This window comes from Parastagonospora nodorum (genome assembly GCF_000146915.1).
Source record: "Parastagonospora nodorum SN15 chromosome Unknown scaffold_24, whole genome shotgun sequence".
Classification (NCBI taxonomy): domain Eukaryota; kingdom Fungi; phylum Ascomycota; class Dothideomycetes; order Pleosporales; family Phaeosphaeriaceae; genus Parastagonospora; species Parastagonospora nodorum.
In genome coordinates, this window is record NW_001884572.1 from 285,256 (window position 1) to 299,793 (window position 14,538).

Genomic DNA, 14,538 nt, shown 5'->3' on the forward strand with positions numbered 1-14,538 from the left:
AAAGCATCATAATAGTGCGTTCTGAGACCTCGGACACGAGCGAGGGGTGATAAGTGTGCGCCACCTGGCGTACCGCTCACCATATATATTCTGCACACATGGCTTGGTATGTCGTCGGCGCCATCTAGCCTCGGGCGGAAGCCGACACACTTCGGGGCATGGCGCATGCGGGGTATGGTGGCCTAAATCAAGTACTCGTGCAAAAATTATTTTCCTTGATTTAGGCCACCACTGTATGGGTTTATGATAGCGTGACCGAACTCATCTATGTACAAATCGTCTCTGAACGATGATGCATCGAGCGCACAACATTCTGTCCAGGGCTTTGCACTGAATTGTAATACTGTCCAACTATGTATGCTACCTGTGGTATCATGAACCTGAGGTAGCTCATGGAGCCTTCTCTATCAACCAACCACCAGCGTATTTAGCATGCAATTGCCAATGCAATGTCATCTGGTAAGTGGCGTAATTTGTCGCATCTTTCAGCTGTTGAGGAGACTTGAGAAGTCGTGTACCATGCCGTACTTTGGACTCAGGCCGTCCTTAGACCCAGCCGAACAATAGGCGACGAGGAAAGACTAACCCGAGCAGTGTCTCACTACAAAACCCTGGAAACTACATAGCACAGATTCTACGGGCTGAACTATAATCTAAAGCGATATTACTAGTTTCCGTGTTGGCGAGGCTGTCAACGGCTAGTTCGTCCACGATGCAAAGAACACGCAGCATTTGTTAATAGTCTAGTTGCGATAAAGTTGTACTCTTTTAATTTGTAGTTCATGCTACATATTTGAACATAAACTGAATAAAGAGATCTGCAAACGTCTTTTATAGCAAGCGTCTGGCCTCTAGGTAGATGTTTATAACCTACATCTAGCGAAGAGGTACCGGGTATTCGAAGCCTTTTAATATGGCAGTGCTGCTGTACCTCGTACCAGAGAACTATTATTTCAGCCATGATAATAACCTAACGAGATCGCTGTGTTGAGTTGTGTGATGGCGTAGCTGTACTCATTTGTGTCGTCACAGCATCTGAACGAAGATCTGTTGAGAGCGAAACACCATTGGTGATATCATACAGTAGTATCTCGACGAAGATCTGTTGAGATCAAGACACTGTCTGCGCCGTGTTCTCTGTAAAACGGTCCGGTCACGTTAACGTACATGTAACATAGACGCGTGTCCAATTCATCGGAGAAACGGGCCAATGCGATATGGGACTATACCCCAGGCATTGGCAATTACATGCAATGAGAGCTAATAATCTATCCATGGCGAATCCAGGGAGTGTACTGTGTAATTCTAGGCGATCAACGATCAAAGAACATATCTCTGGATACTCGGCGGCTCCGACTTCGCTAAAAACACGATCCTGTCTATGCCTCGGCCTCTGACACGTAATTGCGTGGCAATGCGGAACGAAGAGTGAGGAGTGTGGCAGTGTGTGTCCATTCGGGCTCTGAGAAACGCCGACAACATCACGGGTCTTGGTTCCTCCTGTCAGTGCTGAGGCCTATTATTTCAACTTGTGTAGTGTATACCTATGCACTGTTATCTACTAGTTATTGTCGTTTCCATATCAATCAGACCACCCTATCCCAGATTTTCTTAAAGTTTGTTTTGTTGAAAATATGATTATCAGCTGCTGCAAGCCCTTAGTCAAATTGTGGGAGTAAGTATCAGAGTTTCTCACCCAATAAGACAGCCTCAACCCTCGGATTTCGGAACCGAGTCAAACAGTCTGCCTTTTGAAGGCGATCCTTTTGACTTGAAAAGTACCGATGGTGTGCGGCAAACCTAGACGGGTTTACCGACGGGACAATAAGCCCCCGGAACACCAACACAGCTCTTGGCTAACCAGTCACAGAACGAAGAGAGGAGCACCTGAAGTACTCGTTTCGTTTCGACGAAAATAGAGAAAAGTGCAATTAAATCGTGGGCACGGTTGATGAATACATTCACAGTTGAACCAATGCAAAATTTGCGGCCCCTCTTGGCCCATCTGAACATTTTGATGCCATAGTGAATTCGATGAGGCGGATGAAAGGAGTAGAAAATAGGACCAGTGGCACTTCCGCAACTGTGGCGATGGAGTGGCCGTCGGAATTCACAGAAACTTCAAAGAACACGCATTTCCCTTTGGGATCACAGGCTATCCAGATACCCAACCCGCATCCTGCATGCTTCTAGCTGTGGCGACATTAATACGTATCACTGTGAAAAGCCGTCGCTTATCTACCTTGTTGGGGAGACTCGGTAGTCAATTGGCATAGATCGTCAGACCTGTGAATGGTAATTATGATTAGACACAACTGAGCCGAAGTCATGATTTCTGGTCAACCGCTCTAATCAGGATGGGGCTTGGTATTTAGAAATCCTGAACAGTGTGTATAGTGGTTTGACCCTGGCTCTACCGATTCTACTTCGGTCTGACTCGGGCCGCACTGATCCTACTTCGGCCTGACTTGTAGTATGTCTTGGTGTGTCTTCATACTACAACCGCCTTCTGTACGCTTTTGACAAGTGCAAACATGTATTGATGCATATGGTGTGAAGTTGCGGCACTAAACAATCTTATTGGAGGGAAGCAGCAACATGTCAATATGCAAACATCATACTTGTGCACAATCAATGGACTCAAACTCATCACAACCGATCGACCTCCCTGACCGGGATGCGTGCCACCATTGCGAGGCTATGTACCTACATTCCAACATCGAACGATCATAACAACTACCATGGGCAGGTACCGTGCGTGAACCACCGTTGTTGGACCGATTCCGACGACAATGGCCCAAAGAAAGACATTTGCAAGCATGTTCCCCACGGAGTCCGGGGAATTCAGGGTTGCACGGGCCGAGTTAAGATCTCGGTAGTCTACTACGTGCCGAGCATACGTGCATACGGCGGAGACTAGCAAGGGTGGGTTGAACAGAAACCGATTCGATCAGCGTCGAGAAGACGACCAATTAGCTAAACGAAGTTGCTCGATTTTTCCTCGCGCATCTCTGCAATGTTACGTCGTATGCATGCAGTGGGGGTATGGTACCGTACGGGTCAATCTCGGTTATAGATCTGCTACCAGTAGTTTGACCGGCCCGTGTCACAGAGAACACACGTACATTGAAGACGGGGTATGGTACGCTCAATAACTATGGTAGATATCTGACATTACTGAAATCGGTTCAACAACGTTCAGACCTCGGGACACACAGCGTTGACAGATTATTCAAGTTGATAGAGTGAGGCTAAGCTATAACAACATAGTTCGTAGTTGACACCCGTGAGTGACATGCGGGAAGTGTCCCCGTACCAATGGTTGAGGTGATTCGGCCGCGTATCAAAGAAACACACGGTATACGTAACACTCATGAACGGCATGCCATGTGTCACTCACAATCAACAGCCAACACTTGCGTGCTCAGAAAGATGGCAGTGATAGTCCTCTGCAAGGTTGTTCAGCGGACAGCCTCGGAATGGTGCAGTGCGCAGCCTCCTTGTGGAACATCCACCCTGGGAGCAAGCATGCTAGTATTACCAAGACTTTTGAAGTCCAAGGCCTACCTTCCTTGCCTGTCAAGATCGCGAGCCCATACCGGAGAGCCGAGTGTATCTCAAGATCCTGTTCTGTATCCTGTCGTCAACCTTGAACGATTTGGAGGTCTTTCTAGGGCAAATAACCATACCTTTGTGTCAAGAGGCAAACTGCTTCACTATCAGAATGATTCAGGGAGTAAATCAGCAATTGAAACGCAGAAGGTCTAGCCTCATCGCTTGATTTGATACTAGCTCTGTATCGTCAAACTTCCAATGCGTCCTACCACACTGTCGATCAACGGGCTGGACAGGGTAAGCTCATACTTCTTAAGTTCTAGTCGGTGCTAGCTGTTGGATACTGAGTCAGCGAATGGATATACAGTTGGTTTCAATATCAGTGATGTAACATCTAGAGGGCCATCCGGAAACCGCATCCCGGAAAGATGCATTGGGCGTTCAGAGGGCACTCAGTAGGATAGCAGTGCTACCTAGTTATTGCTGAACTTCAAACTAAACTTCAGATGCGATAACAATATCTTTCGATTCGTCCGGCCGGATAACTAGCTAAAGGGCCATGTCAAGTAGATCAGCTCGGCGCGCCGAGAAAGACATCGCGGAGGACCCCAAGACGCAGAAGTACGTAACTTCTCCAACTCCACGATTTCCGCCACATCAGATTGGACAAAACCCCCAGCTTTAGCTGTTGCCCGAGAGGGGAAGGCCTTGCTCATTGTACATATCTCGCCGAGTATCTGATCCCCCCTTGCCAGCTCTCACTGCCGCGAGGTCAACTGCAACTCTTCCAAGACTTTGCCCATGACCGGAAGTACACAGTGAAGCCGAATATCAGCGAGATGCCTTGCAAGACAGCGGGAATTCGGAAATCGAGGTATCCGGACAGCCGCTCTGTTCCAAATCGTGACCGTGAAGAGCTTGTGTACAGCGGCATTTCGTCTATATAAACTATACCACCTCGCCGTCGTCGTTCCCAATCCAACTCGAACTTTCATCGACATCAATATAGCCTGCTCATCCACTGTTTCTTCAGTCAATTCAAACATGCACTCCTCTACTATTCTTGCTATGGCTTTTGCCTCCCTCGCCCTCGGTCATCCATTCGAGATGATCCAGCGTGACGTGAGCATCTCTTCTCCAACTTGACGTACATATATGAGCAAAGCTAATAAGCCTTGAAGCCTCAGATCAACTCTGGCCCTGACCGCCCGGGATTCTATGCCCCCGGTCGTGTGGTCGAACGCGACGTAAGCATCTCTTCTCCGAACTTTCTAGCCACAAATCTGATGCACCCTGGAGCCCCAAAACATTCCCGTTCCCATTCCCGGTCCTCCCACTCCGCGATGCTGTCGTGTAGCCGAACGCGATGTAATTACCTCATTTTCTACATGCCAGTCACAAATCCAAAGCACTTCGTTTGAGACTAACAGACTTTGAAGCCGCAAGCCTCTGAGGTTATCCGTGTAAGTACTCTCCTTCCTAACGAAATTCTATCAGATATTAGTGTGCTAACAATGACTATAGCCGGGAGGTGAAGCACTTGCTGCACGCGATGTAAGCTTACTTAGTCCTATGAGGACTACTTATTAGATGTTGTTCGACATACTGATGAACTTTGCAGCCGCAGGCTACTCGGGCTGGTAGCGCACTTGCTGCACGCGCTGTAAGTGTCCTGTCCTCCAACAGAGAACGCCTAGGTATTAACTCATTTCAAAAGCCCAGAATGGTGCTCGTCCAACGCCATAAATGCTATGGTGACAACCTTGCCAGCACCTCCATCTTTCTTAGCCGCCTCTCAGTACTCATCAGGAAAGCCTCTCAGTTAAGGAGTTACAGGATTGGGACTTTTGGAAAAAAAATTAAAATAAAATTGGACAAGTATGTTGCGCTGAGGATAGAGCCTTGGTTGTTCTTTGAAGAATCTATCTTAGCACACAATACCAGGCAGTATACTTGTTCAAACAATTCTCTCCATGCATTTCTCGTGATACATTTTCCCCCTAGGGCTTTTAGCCATGTCGACTTCAAGATTGAATCGATCTTGGCTGACTTGACTCGAGCGTGGATGATCCCTGTCCAGCCTGTCACGTGCCCGAACGTTCCATGATGTGGCGAGGAGACGGGCCGTCGCACGTCGAGGTCATCCCGCGGCGATCGTAAAGTGGCTGAATGTCATGAGGCCAACGCCGAACATCTGAGGGTGTGCAGGAACCCGCGTCCCCGTTTCAGTGGGTGTGCAGTCGTGAGGCTGAGTGATTTGCCCCCTTCGATGGTGGCGGCTTTTCAGCCTGGGGTCGCTTGTACTCAAGACATGTTCAATACCAGACGCGCCAAAAGATCGGATGAGGAAGCGACGGTTCGGGTACTACCATTCTAGAACAGGGCTCAGCCGAGAGCGGAAGAGAGGCTTGATGTGTGTAATCGGATGTTTGGGTATTGCAGAGGTGTTGCGATGATGATGAATACGGATGAAGGGATTATGATGGTGCCTTGCATGAAACTACTGGTCGTAAAGAGGCATGTTTTCTTGTGAAGGTGACCTTTGATCTGAGCGATACTGTGGCTTCTGACATGCTGACGAGCTTGAGCTGCCAGGGGTTCGAGACTGGCGAGATATGGATGTCGAATCATGTAACATATCATGGAAGGGACGACTGCCTGTCTGTCTTTGTGGTGGTGATCGTGACCATAAAGTCTCCAACATGGTTGGCTGGGTGGTCGGGACTCGCCTGCTGAGCGGCAACCACACAATCTTTGTACATTTCTGTGTGCAACAGGGCATGTAATAGGTGCAAACGTATAAAAACACGGAAACACGCGTTGAGTGGTGGAGTTTGAGCGCGTTCGTCACCCCGCAGGACCCTGTTTGGAACTAGCTTATCGATAGTTGCCTGTCGCTGTCACTTCTTCACATGTACAAAGACATTGTTTGCAGCCTCAATTACACAGCCTGGTCACCAGACTTGACACCCGCTGCGAAGAACCGGCATACTCCCTCTCGCCCACTCGGTGTCACATCTCACGACACGTCGTTATGAGCGAACCAAATGCTGCCCCGCGCAGCGAGCTCGACCCCACCCCATCCGGACGCGAACGGCACGTCTGAACTACGCGACGAGGACAAGGACGACCACAAGCCGCGGGACAGCAATGGCTGGGACGGGAAGCTAAGAGTGGACAAGCTTGCGCTGAGCGACGAGCCCAGAGACCCGACTGTTGAGATTCAGAGCGACCCGGAGGTATCAGACGAGGAAGGGCCGGCACCAGAACAGCTGCCTGCAGACGAGGATCTGCTCGACGATACACCAGAAGACGAAGAAGAGATTGAGCTGGTGCACTGCAAAATCGCAGACATGGCGTCGCTGCGGTTGGAGCGCTTCAAGCAGATGAAGGTACGCAACACAAACAAACAACGAACCTCTGCCCTTCCCCGCCACACCCACTAACACCCACTCCACCACAACAGCGCCTCTGCCTACGCCAAAACAAAATCGAAGCAATCGACATCCCCGCCGCCCTCGCCCCCTCCCTCACCGAAATCGACTTCTACGACAACCTCATCGCGCACATCAAGGGCCTCGACGCCTTCACAAACCTCGTCTCCCTCGACCTCTCCTTCAACAAGATAAAACATATCAAGCGCCTCGCCCACCTGACCAAGCTCAAAGACCTCTACTTCGTCCAAAACAAAATCAGCGTTATCGAGAACCTCGAAGGGCTGACAAATCTGCGCCAAATCGAGCTGGGCGCGAATCGCATCCGCGAAATAACCGGTCTCGAGACGCTGACGAACCTTGAGGAGCTGTGGCTGGGAAAGAACAAGATCACGGAGATAGGCGGCTTGTCCACGTTGACCAACCTGAAGATATTGAGCATCCAGTCCAACCGCCTGCGCTCCATCACAAACCTCTCCTCCCTCACCTCCCTCGAAGAACTGCACATCTCCCACAACCTGCTCACCTCGCTCTCCGGCCTCTCAGAAAACAAGAACCTGCGCGTCATCGACATCAGCGCGAATCCCATCGAGCACCTCTCCGGCCTGGACGGGCTCACGCACCTGACAGAGTTCTGGGCGAGCAACTGCAAGCTGGCCAGTTTCCAGGAGGTCGAGAAGGAGCTGGGGGACAAGGAGGAGCTCGAGACGGTCTACTTTGAGGGGAACCCACTGCAGAGACAGCAGCCCGCGCTGTATCGGAATAAGGTCAGGCTGGCGTTGCCGAGAATTGTGCAGATTGATGCTAGTAAGTTGAAGTGAAATGAAGTCGTTTGGTGGACGCCTTTACTGACGATATGCAGCGTTTGTCAAGCCGGTGTAGAAAGCCACCGGGGAGGCGGGATGGGATGGGATGGGATGGGATGGGATGGGACGGCGAGCATTCATAGGCGTACGGGGCGTCAGCATTTTCAAGGTGCAGGAGGAATTTGGCGAAGGCATTATCGATACCATCATGAAGTGCGTGCAGGCAATCGTTCAGTCGTTTTATTTAGCAGGTAACAAGACATATACACATGCCAGCAAAGCCGAAGCCCAATCTATCAAATGCCACACAAAACTCCATCCTGATTCCATCCATATGTCCTTTTCTTTTTCTATGCATCACCCAGGCCCGTCGTCCGCCCCTAAAAACTCGCAGGCTCGCCGTTAACCTTCAACCCCGCAACCCCATTCGCAATGCCTTCAGCTCCAATCCCATTCTTCGCCCCATGCTGATAGTCCTTGGTGATTTCCTCCAACATGCCCGCACTAGCAGCCACAAAGCCCAGATACGGCCGGCTGGGATCCAGCACGCGCGACAGGTACTCGGGGTGGAACTGCACGCCCACGAACCAGGGGTGGTCTTTAATTTCCACCACCTCCATTCGCACGCCCGCCTCGTCCTTGCCAACGAATGTCAACCCGCCCTTTTCGAGCGTGTCGATGTAGTCCGGGTTGACTTCGTATCTATGGCGATGGCGCTCGAGGATCTCGGTCTTGCCGGCGTACAACGCGCGGAGACGGGACCACTCGCTTCCCTCTTGGAAGAGGGTAGGGCGGAGACCAAGACGCATTGAAGCGCCCATGGTGGTCTTGTCGACTTCGGGCATGAACATGATGAGCTTGTTGGCTGCGTCGCCATTGAACTCTTCAGATGTTGCGTCCTTGATGCCGCACACGTTGCGTGCGTACTCGATGACGGCGATTTGCATGCCCAGGCAGATGCCGAGATAGGGCTTCTTGTGCTCGCGCGCCCAGGTACAGGCTGCGATCATGCCTTCGGTGGCGCGTTGGCCGAAGCCGCCGGGGACAAGAATGCCAGAAGCCTTGACGACTTCGTTCCATGCGGTGTGGTATTTGGCAGGGTCTGAGGTTTGGCACTTGGGCTCGAGGTGGTCCGAGTCTACCCAGCGGATATCGAGCTTCTTCCTGCAGCGCATAGTGGCGTGTTCCAAGCTCTTCACCACCGACAGATACGAGTCTTGCAGCTCGACGTATTTGCCCACCAGTGCGATCGTGACAGGGTCGTGGTATCGGGTGTCGTGGCTGGTGAGGGATTGCCATTGTTCCCAGATCTTGTTGCCCTTGTCCGTCATGGCTGGGGAGATGTGAAGGGCTTCGAGGTCAAGGAACTGGCGGACCATAGGAATGAGTCTCTGTTGCTCGAGGAGCATGGGGACTTGGTAGATGGAAGGCATATCCCTGACAACTACTACTTGCTCGGTATCGACCTGGCAGAAGTGTGCAATCTTCTCGATAGAGGAGGGTTCAAGCTCGCGCTCACATCGACAAGCGATCTGAATGTGGTCAGCCAGCGGTCCGAAGCATTTCTTTCTTCGTCTCTCCTTAAGTCTTGACATACCAGATCCGGAATCAGACCATTACTCCTCACCGCCTTGATCGCCTGCTGCGTCGGCTTCGTCTTCTGCTCTCCATGAATGACAGGCACATAGCTGACATGGATCTGCATGAAGTTGTTCTTGCCAGCTCTCCGCCTCAACTGGCTCATGGCCTCGATGAACGGCATGCTCTCGATATCGCCAACTGTTCCTCCCAGCTCGATAATGCACACATCCGGCTCCTCGCCAGTGTCATCAACGGGTATCCGCGCGACCTTTTGTATCCATTCCTGGATCGCGTCTGTGATGTGGGGCACGACCTGCACCGTCTTGCCGAGATAGTCGCCCTTGCGCTCGCGTTCGATGACGTGCTGGTAGATCTTGCCGGTCGTGATGTTGTTGTCGCGAGTGAGGGTGATGTTGAGGTAGCGCTCGTAGTTACCAAGGTCGAGATCGACTTCGCCGCCGTCGGACAGCACGAAGACCTCGCCATGCCTGCGGTTGTTTAGTATGCCGATTCGAGCCTATGAATCGGACTGGGCGTACTCTTTGGGGTTCATAGTCCCCGCATCGACATTGAGGTAAGGGTCGACCTTGATAGACGAGACGTAAAGCCATGTCAGTACGAGCCAGACGCGTACCAATTCGCATGACTTATCTTGAGGCCAATCGTCTTGAGCAGGAGACCCGTCGAAGAGGCTGTGACGCGTCTGGTTAGTCATTTGTTGCCGTGTCTGCAAATCGTGGCTGCCATTTGGCTGCAATCATTGTGCGGGTGAGCAGCAAGACTCGAGCGAAGCGTGCTTAGTCAGTAGCCCGAATGTAATTCGAGGCCAAATAAAGCTCTATAGGCACTTCATGCCGCTCGAACGTGTACTCGACTGCCCACGCGACTCTCGGCTTACCTATAATGCCCTGCATTTACACATTAGCCCTAAGAGATCAAAAACACAGCAATGCGCCTCTCACCTTCCCCACGCCGCTAATCACGCCTCCGGATACGAGAACGTACTTCATTATGGCTGTATTTGCGGTTTGGGGGAAGGGGAAGGAAGGAAAGTCGAAAAGTTGTGACGCGGTTACAAAGTTTTGTTTCGCCGACTTGCTAGCGCGGGCCGCCGCATTGGCATTGGCGGCGGGGCTGCCCAGGTCGTGGCTTTCGATGGGAACCTTTCCTTTGACGGCCTGCCTTATCTTGACTTCATGTCAAGCAATTGCTTGTCGTCTTGGAACGCTGTCTGTCTCTAGAACGTGTGAGAGATATTGCGTTTAGTGAAAGGTTGCCTGACACAGTCATGCCTACGTCACTGCAACGACATCGCCCAAAATGTGTCCAGAGTCTGATTGTTCTATTATCGGATCTGCTACGGAATACAAAAAGCTAAGCTATCAAAATGGTATCGTGCATGTAGAGCGCTGCTAGGATTCAAAATGCATTACACCGCGGCTGCCCTCTCGGGGCTGCAGAGGCCCCAACGCACCAAACGTGTGCGTGTGCGCTCCAGAACAAGATAATACCGCCGCTTGCCAGAAGGTGAGAATGAGAGATTCGTTCGTCAAGGGTCGTCATATGCAAAATATCGATATCTGTGAAAAATGCTTCAGATAGTCGAAATACCAGTTGCGCCGCCCCGTGCTGTCGGTGATATGCCATAGGTAAGAATAGGATGGTATGGAGTAAGAGATATTGAGATGGTGTATCACTCTCGTCGCCGTCGTTTCAAGTCCTCGTCCTCTGCGTCGTGCTCCTGGCTGGCCGTGAGACGTTTGCGAGCGAGAGCCTTTTCGTTGCCCTTCTTCACTTGGATGTTGCAGCCTTGCAGCTTTAGTGCCCGTGTGAGAGCACTACTTGGACGCATCCCCGGGAAGTCCTTGGCCGTGTAGACGGTAAAGACGTCGCTCAGCACTTCTGTGAGGATCGGTGAGAAGCCCCCAACGTGGAGGTTCATAGGGTCAATGCGCATGAGAACGAAACGCAGCCGGTATTTGCCATGCGTACGACAAGATAAGTCTGGAAAGCAGAAGAAGCAGCCCTCGACGTCATGCTCGTCCTTGGCCACCGACGGCGAAGCCACCAGTTGCCCCATCAATCTCCGTGTCGTCCGTCGATCAGGCTGGATAAGTGCAGTCTCCTCATTAGTACCTTCCGCGTTCCAGAGTGTGCAATGCACGACGTTAAGCGAGTACCTGAGCTCTTCCTGTTCTGCTACGCCTGTCTTGGGGTTTGTGACTAGTAGCTGAATGATTGGCGGAGGATCAATTACGCGTCGATCGCGCTCTCCAAAGCCACACGCTCGGGCAGCGATAGGCTGCTGTCGCACGCGAAGCTCGTAGTTTAGATTCCTGTCAGTCGTGTCAGCCGGGTTTTGTTTCCTTATTTAGACGCGAGGTATGCTTACAGTTGCTCGTTGTAGACAGGCTGCGGTATGGACCCAGGTAATGGGATAGGCCGAGACTGTTTCCGGGGTGGAGGTCCTGTCGTGGAGGGATCGGGGTACGCTACCGATCCCAAGGGAGCCGCTACAGAGCCGCGCTGTGATTGGGGATGTGACCCTATCGAGCCTCGGAATGGAGTACTGCTCGACGCATAGCTAGGCGTATAGCCTGGTGAAGGGATCGGACCATACGATCTTTGCTGCGAATGTTCGACTGGAGACGCAAGGGTAGAGTAGGACTGTTCGTGGTGGGGATGATGCTGTATGTGCCGGGATTCTTCATATGGATATCGCTGCTCGGTTAAGCGTCTTGGACCTCTGCTGTCGAACTCAGATCGAGGAGATATGGAAGGGCCATATTGCTGGGGAGAATAAGGCGGGTCGGACCGAGGTGGGGTATATGGATTTGCGAGGAGAAGTTTCTCTACTGGCGCAGCTGACCTATGGGCGGCAAAAGGCTGATACTGATCGTGGCGTGGTGGCAGTCCTGAGTGAATGGAGGGAAGTTGGTTGTTGGGTGAGCGGAATTGGTAATCTGTGCGTGGTGGTACAGCGTCTGGCGGAATATCCAGCGGCGGCAGAACTGGCGGGGGTAATCGCCGGTGGGGATAGTCGTGGAAGCCGGGCGGAGAGAAGTGAGGAAGTTTCTGAGTCTCAGTCATATCTGAAGCTGAGCGAGGTGGTTTGGATGGAGGGAGCGACGGCGGCGGAGGTGGAGGTGGTTGGGACATGCGTGTATTATTATTTGCCCGAAGCTGGACACGATGCACGAAGCCGCATTGGGACCAACACTTGTGTTCAGTTCGGAGGCTCCTTCACAGATTGGGAGCGCCAGGGCGTCGTGCAGTGTGGGACAGGAACGTCAGGAATGTGGGCACTGCCTCGAGTGTGGCGGCGTGAGAGGTTTATAGTTCAGAGTGCCCTTGTAGCGACCCTGGACTATCTGGATCGCCAGCAGCCAGATCGCCGTACGGACGCTTCAATTCAGTTACGTCGACGTTAGGCGGAGGCGCTCAGACATGCTAAGACAACGGCACCCGGGAAGTGAACAGGATGCAGACGGGGATTAGCCCGCCACACCCTGCTCACTTGCAAGCCTCGCGCCAACAACCGTCAAGAGTAGCCGGCTCGGAGCATAAAATAGGCCAGGAAAGTGATAAGTGCAGCTAGGACCAGCTGCGCGCTGCGTGGATCCGGATGCTTGGCGGACAGGGCAAGATCCCCAGGTTCAGAAACAGAAACAGGCTGGCGTGACCGATGTGCGGTGCTGGATAGAGTAGCGCGGGCTGCGTGTTTGGCGGTGGGCGATGGGGGTAGATGCTACTGGCGGTGGTGGTGGTTGTGATGGTGTTCGCGGTGCTGGCAGGGTGATGCTGGCCCTTGTGTTGCAGCAGCACCCACTGTTTTGCTTTCTTCAACAGGCGCCGCGTGCATGTGCAGCAGCGGGCCTCTTGCAGCGCTCATTGCTCCGAAACATGAGCTCTCGTGGCCCAACTGGCGGGCTGTATTTTCGTGGGGCGTCGCCGAATAGGCTCGCGGCCGGGTAAAAAGACAAACAGACGTGCCTGCGAAACTTGGTCGATTGAATCAAGGCGGGCCAGGGGTCGCACACTGTAACCTGACCGCAGCCAATATGGAGCAATATGCCAGATTACCACGTAACTCGGTCGACGGGCACCGTGGAGCGGAGGTAGCATTGCGAAGGCTGCCCAGCATCTGCGAGGGCGGCCGGCGCTCGAAGCAGAAAGGATGGCTTGCTCGATCGCTTGATCTGTCAACTGCAGGCTGGTGCCAATCAGCAGCGCGGCGGCAGCGGGTAGACGGCGATTTTTGGCATGTCTTCCCTCTGCGGGCTGGGCTGGCGGGCTGCTGCACACTGACATGGACACTCGCAGCGCGGCCTGGTCCCTCAGTCATCAGTCCCCGGCCCGCCATCGACGAGGCCCCAAAAACGCCGGCGAAGAGACCAGTCAGGAGGCGGTCCTGTTACCGGGCTTGTGGATGTGCCCTCATGCACCACAATCAACGACGTGAGACACGTCTGCCTCCACCTGGGAGCCGGACTGAGTATTGGCAACGGTCACAGCCGCCAGGGCTCGCATGTGGCATGTGGCTTGCTGGCCGTGGGTGGGCCTCCGCCTGGGCTGTCTGGACTGCCTGGAGGCGCACCGCCATCGGGAGCCTGAGGGTGCACGCAGACAGAGTGGGCGGAGATTGAAACAGGCCGTCATGGTCATGGGATCGTGGAACGTCGCGACGACATGACCAGGAGCTTCATATGGGCGGCAGTTGGTGAGGAGGAGGCGCAATTACATCAACCACTCTTTGCTGCCACGCTAGCCGCACAAGCAGCGCTCGCTGTGCCCTGGAAGCCAATCTGTGTGTCCTTCTTCTGTGCCTCGAGCGATGCCCTGGATCGGGACATGCACACCAAGACACCATCGGCGGTGGATCGTCGTCCACAGTACCATGGCTATTGTTGCGTTGTGTACTGTCCTGCTAGATGGTGTTGACAGCCTGCAACCCACTCTGCTGCAGCACTAGCATTCCCCCATGTCCCGTGACATATCCTGCACTCGCTCCTGAACCTCTGGTCGCTTGCCATACAGCATCACCACACGTCGACCGGCTGCACGGTGTACCTGGGTCCTCGTCTCGCATCTGGATAAACAGTGTCACGGCATCCTTGCACTCGCTATAGCGCTAGCAGTGCAAGTCTTATTGATTTCTTCGT

At 52.8% G+C, this 14,538-nt stretch overlaps 6 protein-coding genes across 6 annotated transcripts; 4 read left to right on the forward strand and 2 right to left on the reverse strand.

Moving 5' to 3' along the window:
• Positions 1–4,599: 4,599 nt before the first annotated feature.
• SNOG_12913 (hypothetical protein) lies at positions 4,600–5,418 on the forward strand (the record flags this gene model as incomplete). The annotated part of the gene is made up of 6 exons (XM_001803078.1): positions 4,600–4,677; positions 4,737–4,802; positions 4,995–5,018; positions 5,080–5,109; positions 5,177–5,218; positions 5,365–5,418. The coding sequence occupies 6 exons, from the start codon at positions 4,600–4,602 to the stop codon at positions 5,416–5,418; spliced, it is 294 nt and encodes a 97-aa protein (XP_001803130.1).
• A 1,184-nt stretch (positions 5,419–6,602) lies between these two features.
• SNOG_12914 (hypothetical protein) lies at positions 6,603–7,810 on the forward strand (the record flags this gene model as incomplete). Its single annotated transcript, XM_001803079.1, has 2 exons — positions 6,603–6,947; positions 7,022–7,810. 2 exons carry the CDS (start codon positions 6,603–6,605, stop codon positions 7,808–7,810), a joined length of 1,134 nt encoding a protein of 377 aa, XP_001803131.1.
• A 209-nt stretch (positions 7,811–8,019) lies between these two features.
• Positions 8,020–10,091, reverse strand: SNOG_12915 (hypothetical protein; the record flags this gene model as incomplete). Its single annotated transcript, XM_001803080.1, has 3 exons — positions 8,020–9,261; positions 9,315–9,864; positions 9,916–10,091. 3 exons carry the CDS (start codon positions 10,089–10,091, stop codon positions 8,176–8,178), a joined length of 1,812 nt encoding a protein of 603 aa, XP_001803132.1. The 3' UTR covers positions 8,020–8,175.
• Positions 10,092–10,800: 709 nt separating this feature from the next.
• Positions 10,801–11,025, forward strand: SNOG_12916 (hypothetical protein; the record flags this gene model as incomplete). The annotated part of the gene is made up of 2 exons (XM_001803081.1): positions 10,801–10,857; positions 10,975–11,025. 2 exons carry the CDS (start codon positions 10,801–10,803, stop codon positions 11,023–11,025), a joined length of 108 nt encoding a protein of 35 aa, XP_001803133.1.
• A 44-nt stretch (positions 11,026–11,069) lies between these two features.
• SNOG_12917 (hypothetical protein) lies at positions 11,070–12,535 on the reverse strand (the record flags this gene model as incomplete). Its single annotated transcript, XM_001803082.1, has 2 exons — positions 11,070–11,712; positions 11,769–12,535. 2 exons carry the CDS (start codon positions 12,533–12,535, stop codon positions 11,070–11,072), a joined length of 1,410 nt encoding a protein of 469 aa, XP_001803134.1.
• A 902-nt stretch (positions 12,536–13,437) lies between these two features.
• Positions 13,438–13,990, forward strand: SNOG_12918 (hypothetical protein; the record flags this gene model as incomplete). The annotated part of the gene is made up of 2 exons (XM_001803083.1): positions 13,438–13,620; positions 13,700–13,990. The coding sequence occupies 2 exons, from the start codon at positions 13,438–13,440 to the stop codon at positions 13,988–13,990; spliced, it is 474 nt and encodes a 157-aa protein (XP_001803135.1).
• Positions 13,991–14,538: the final 548 nt, after the last annotated feature.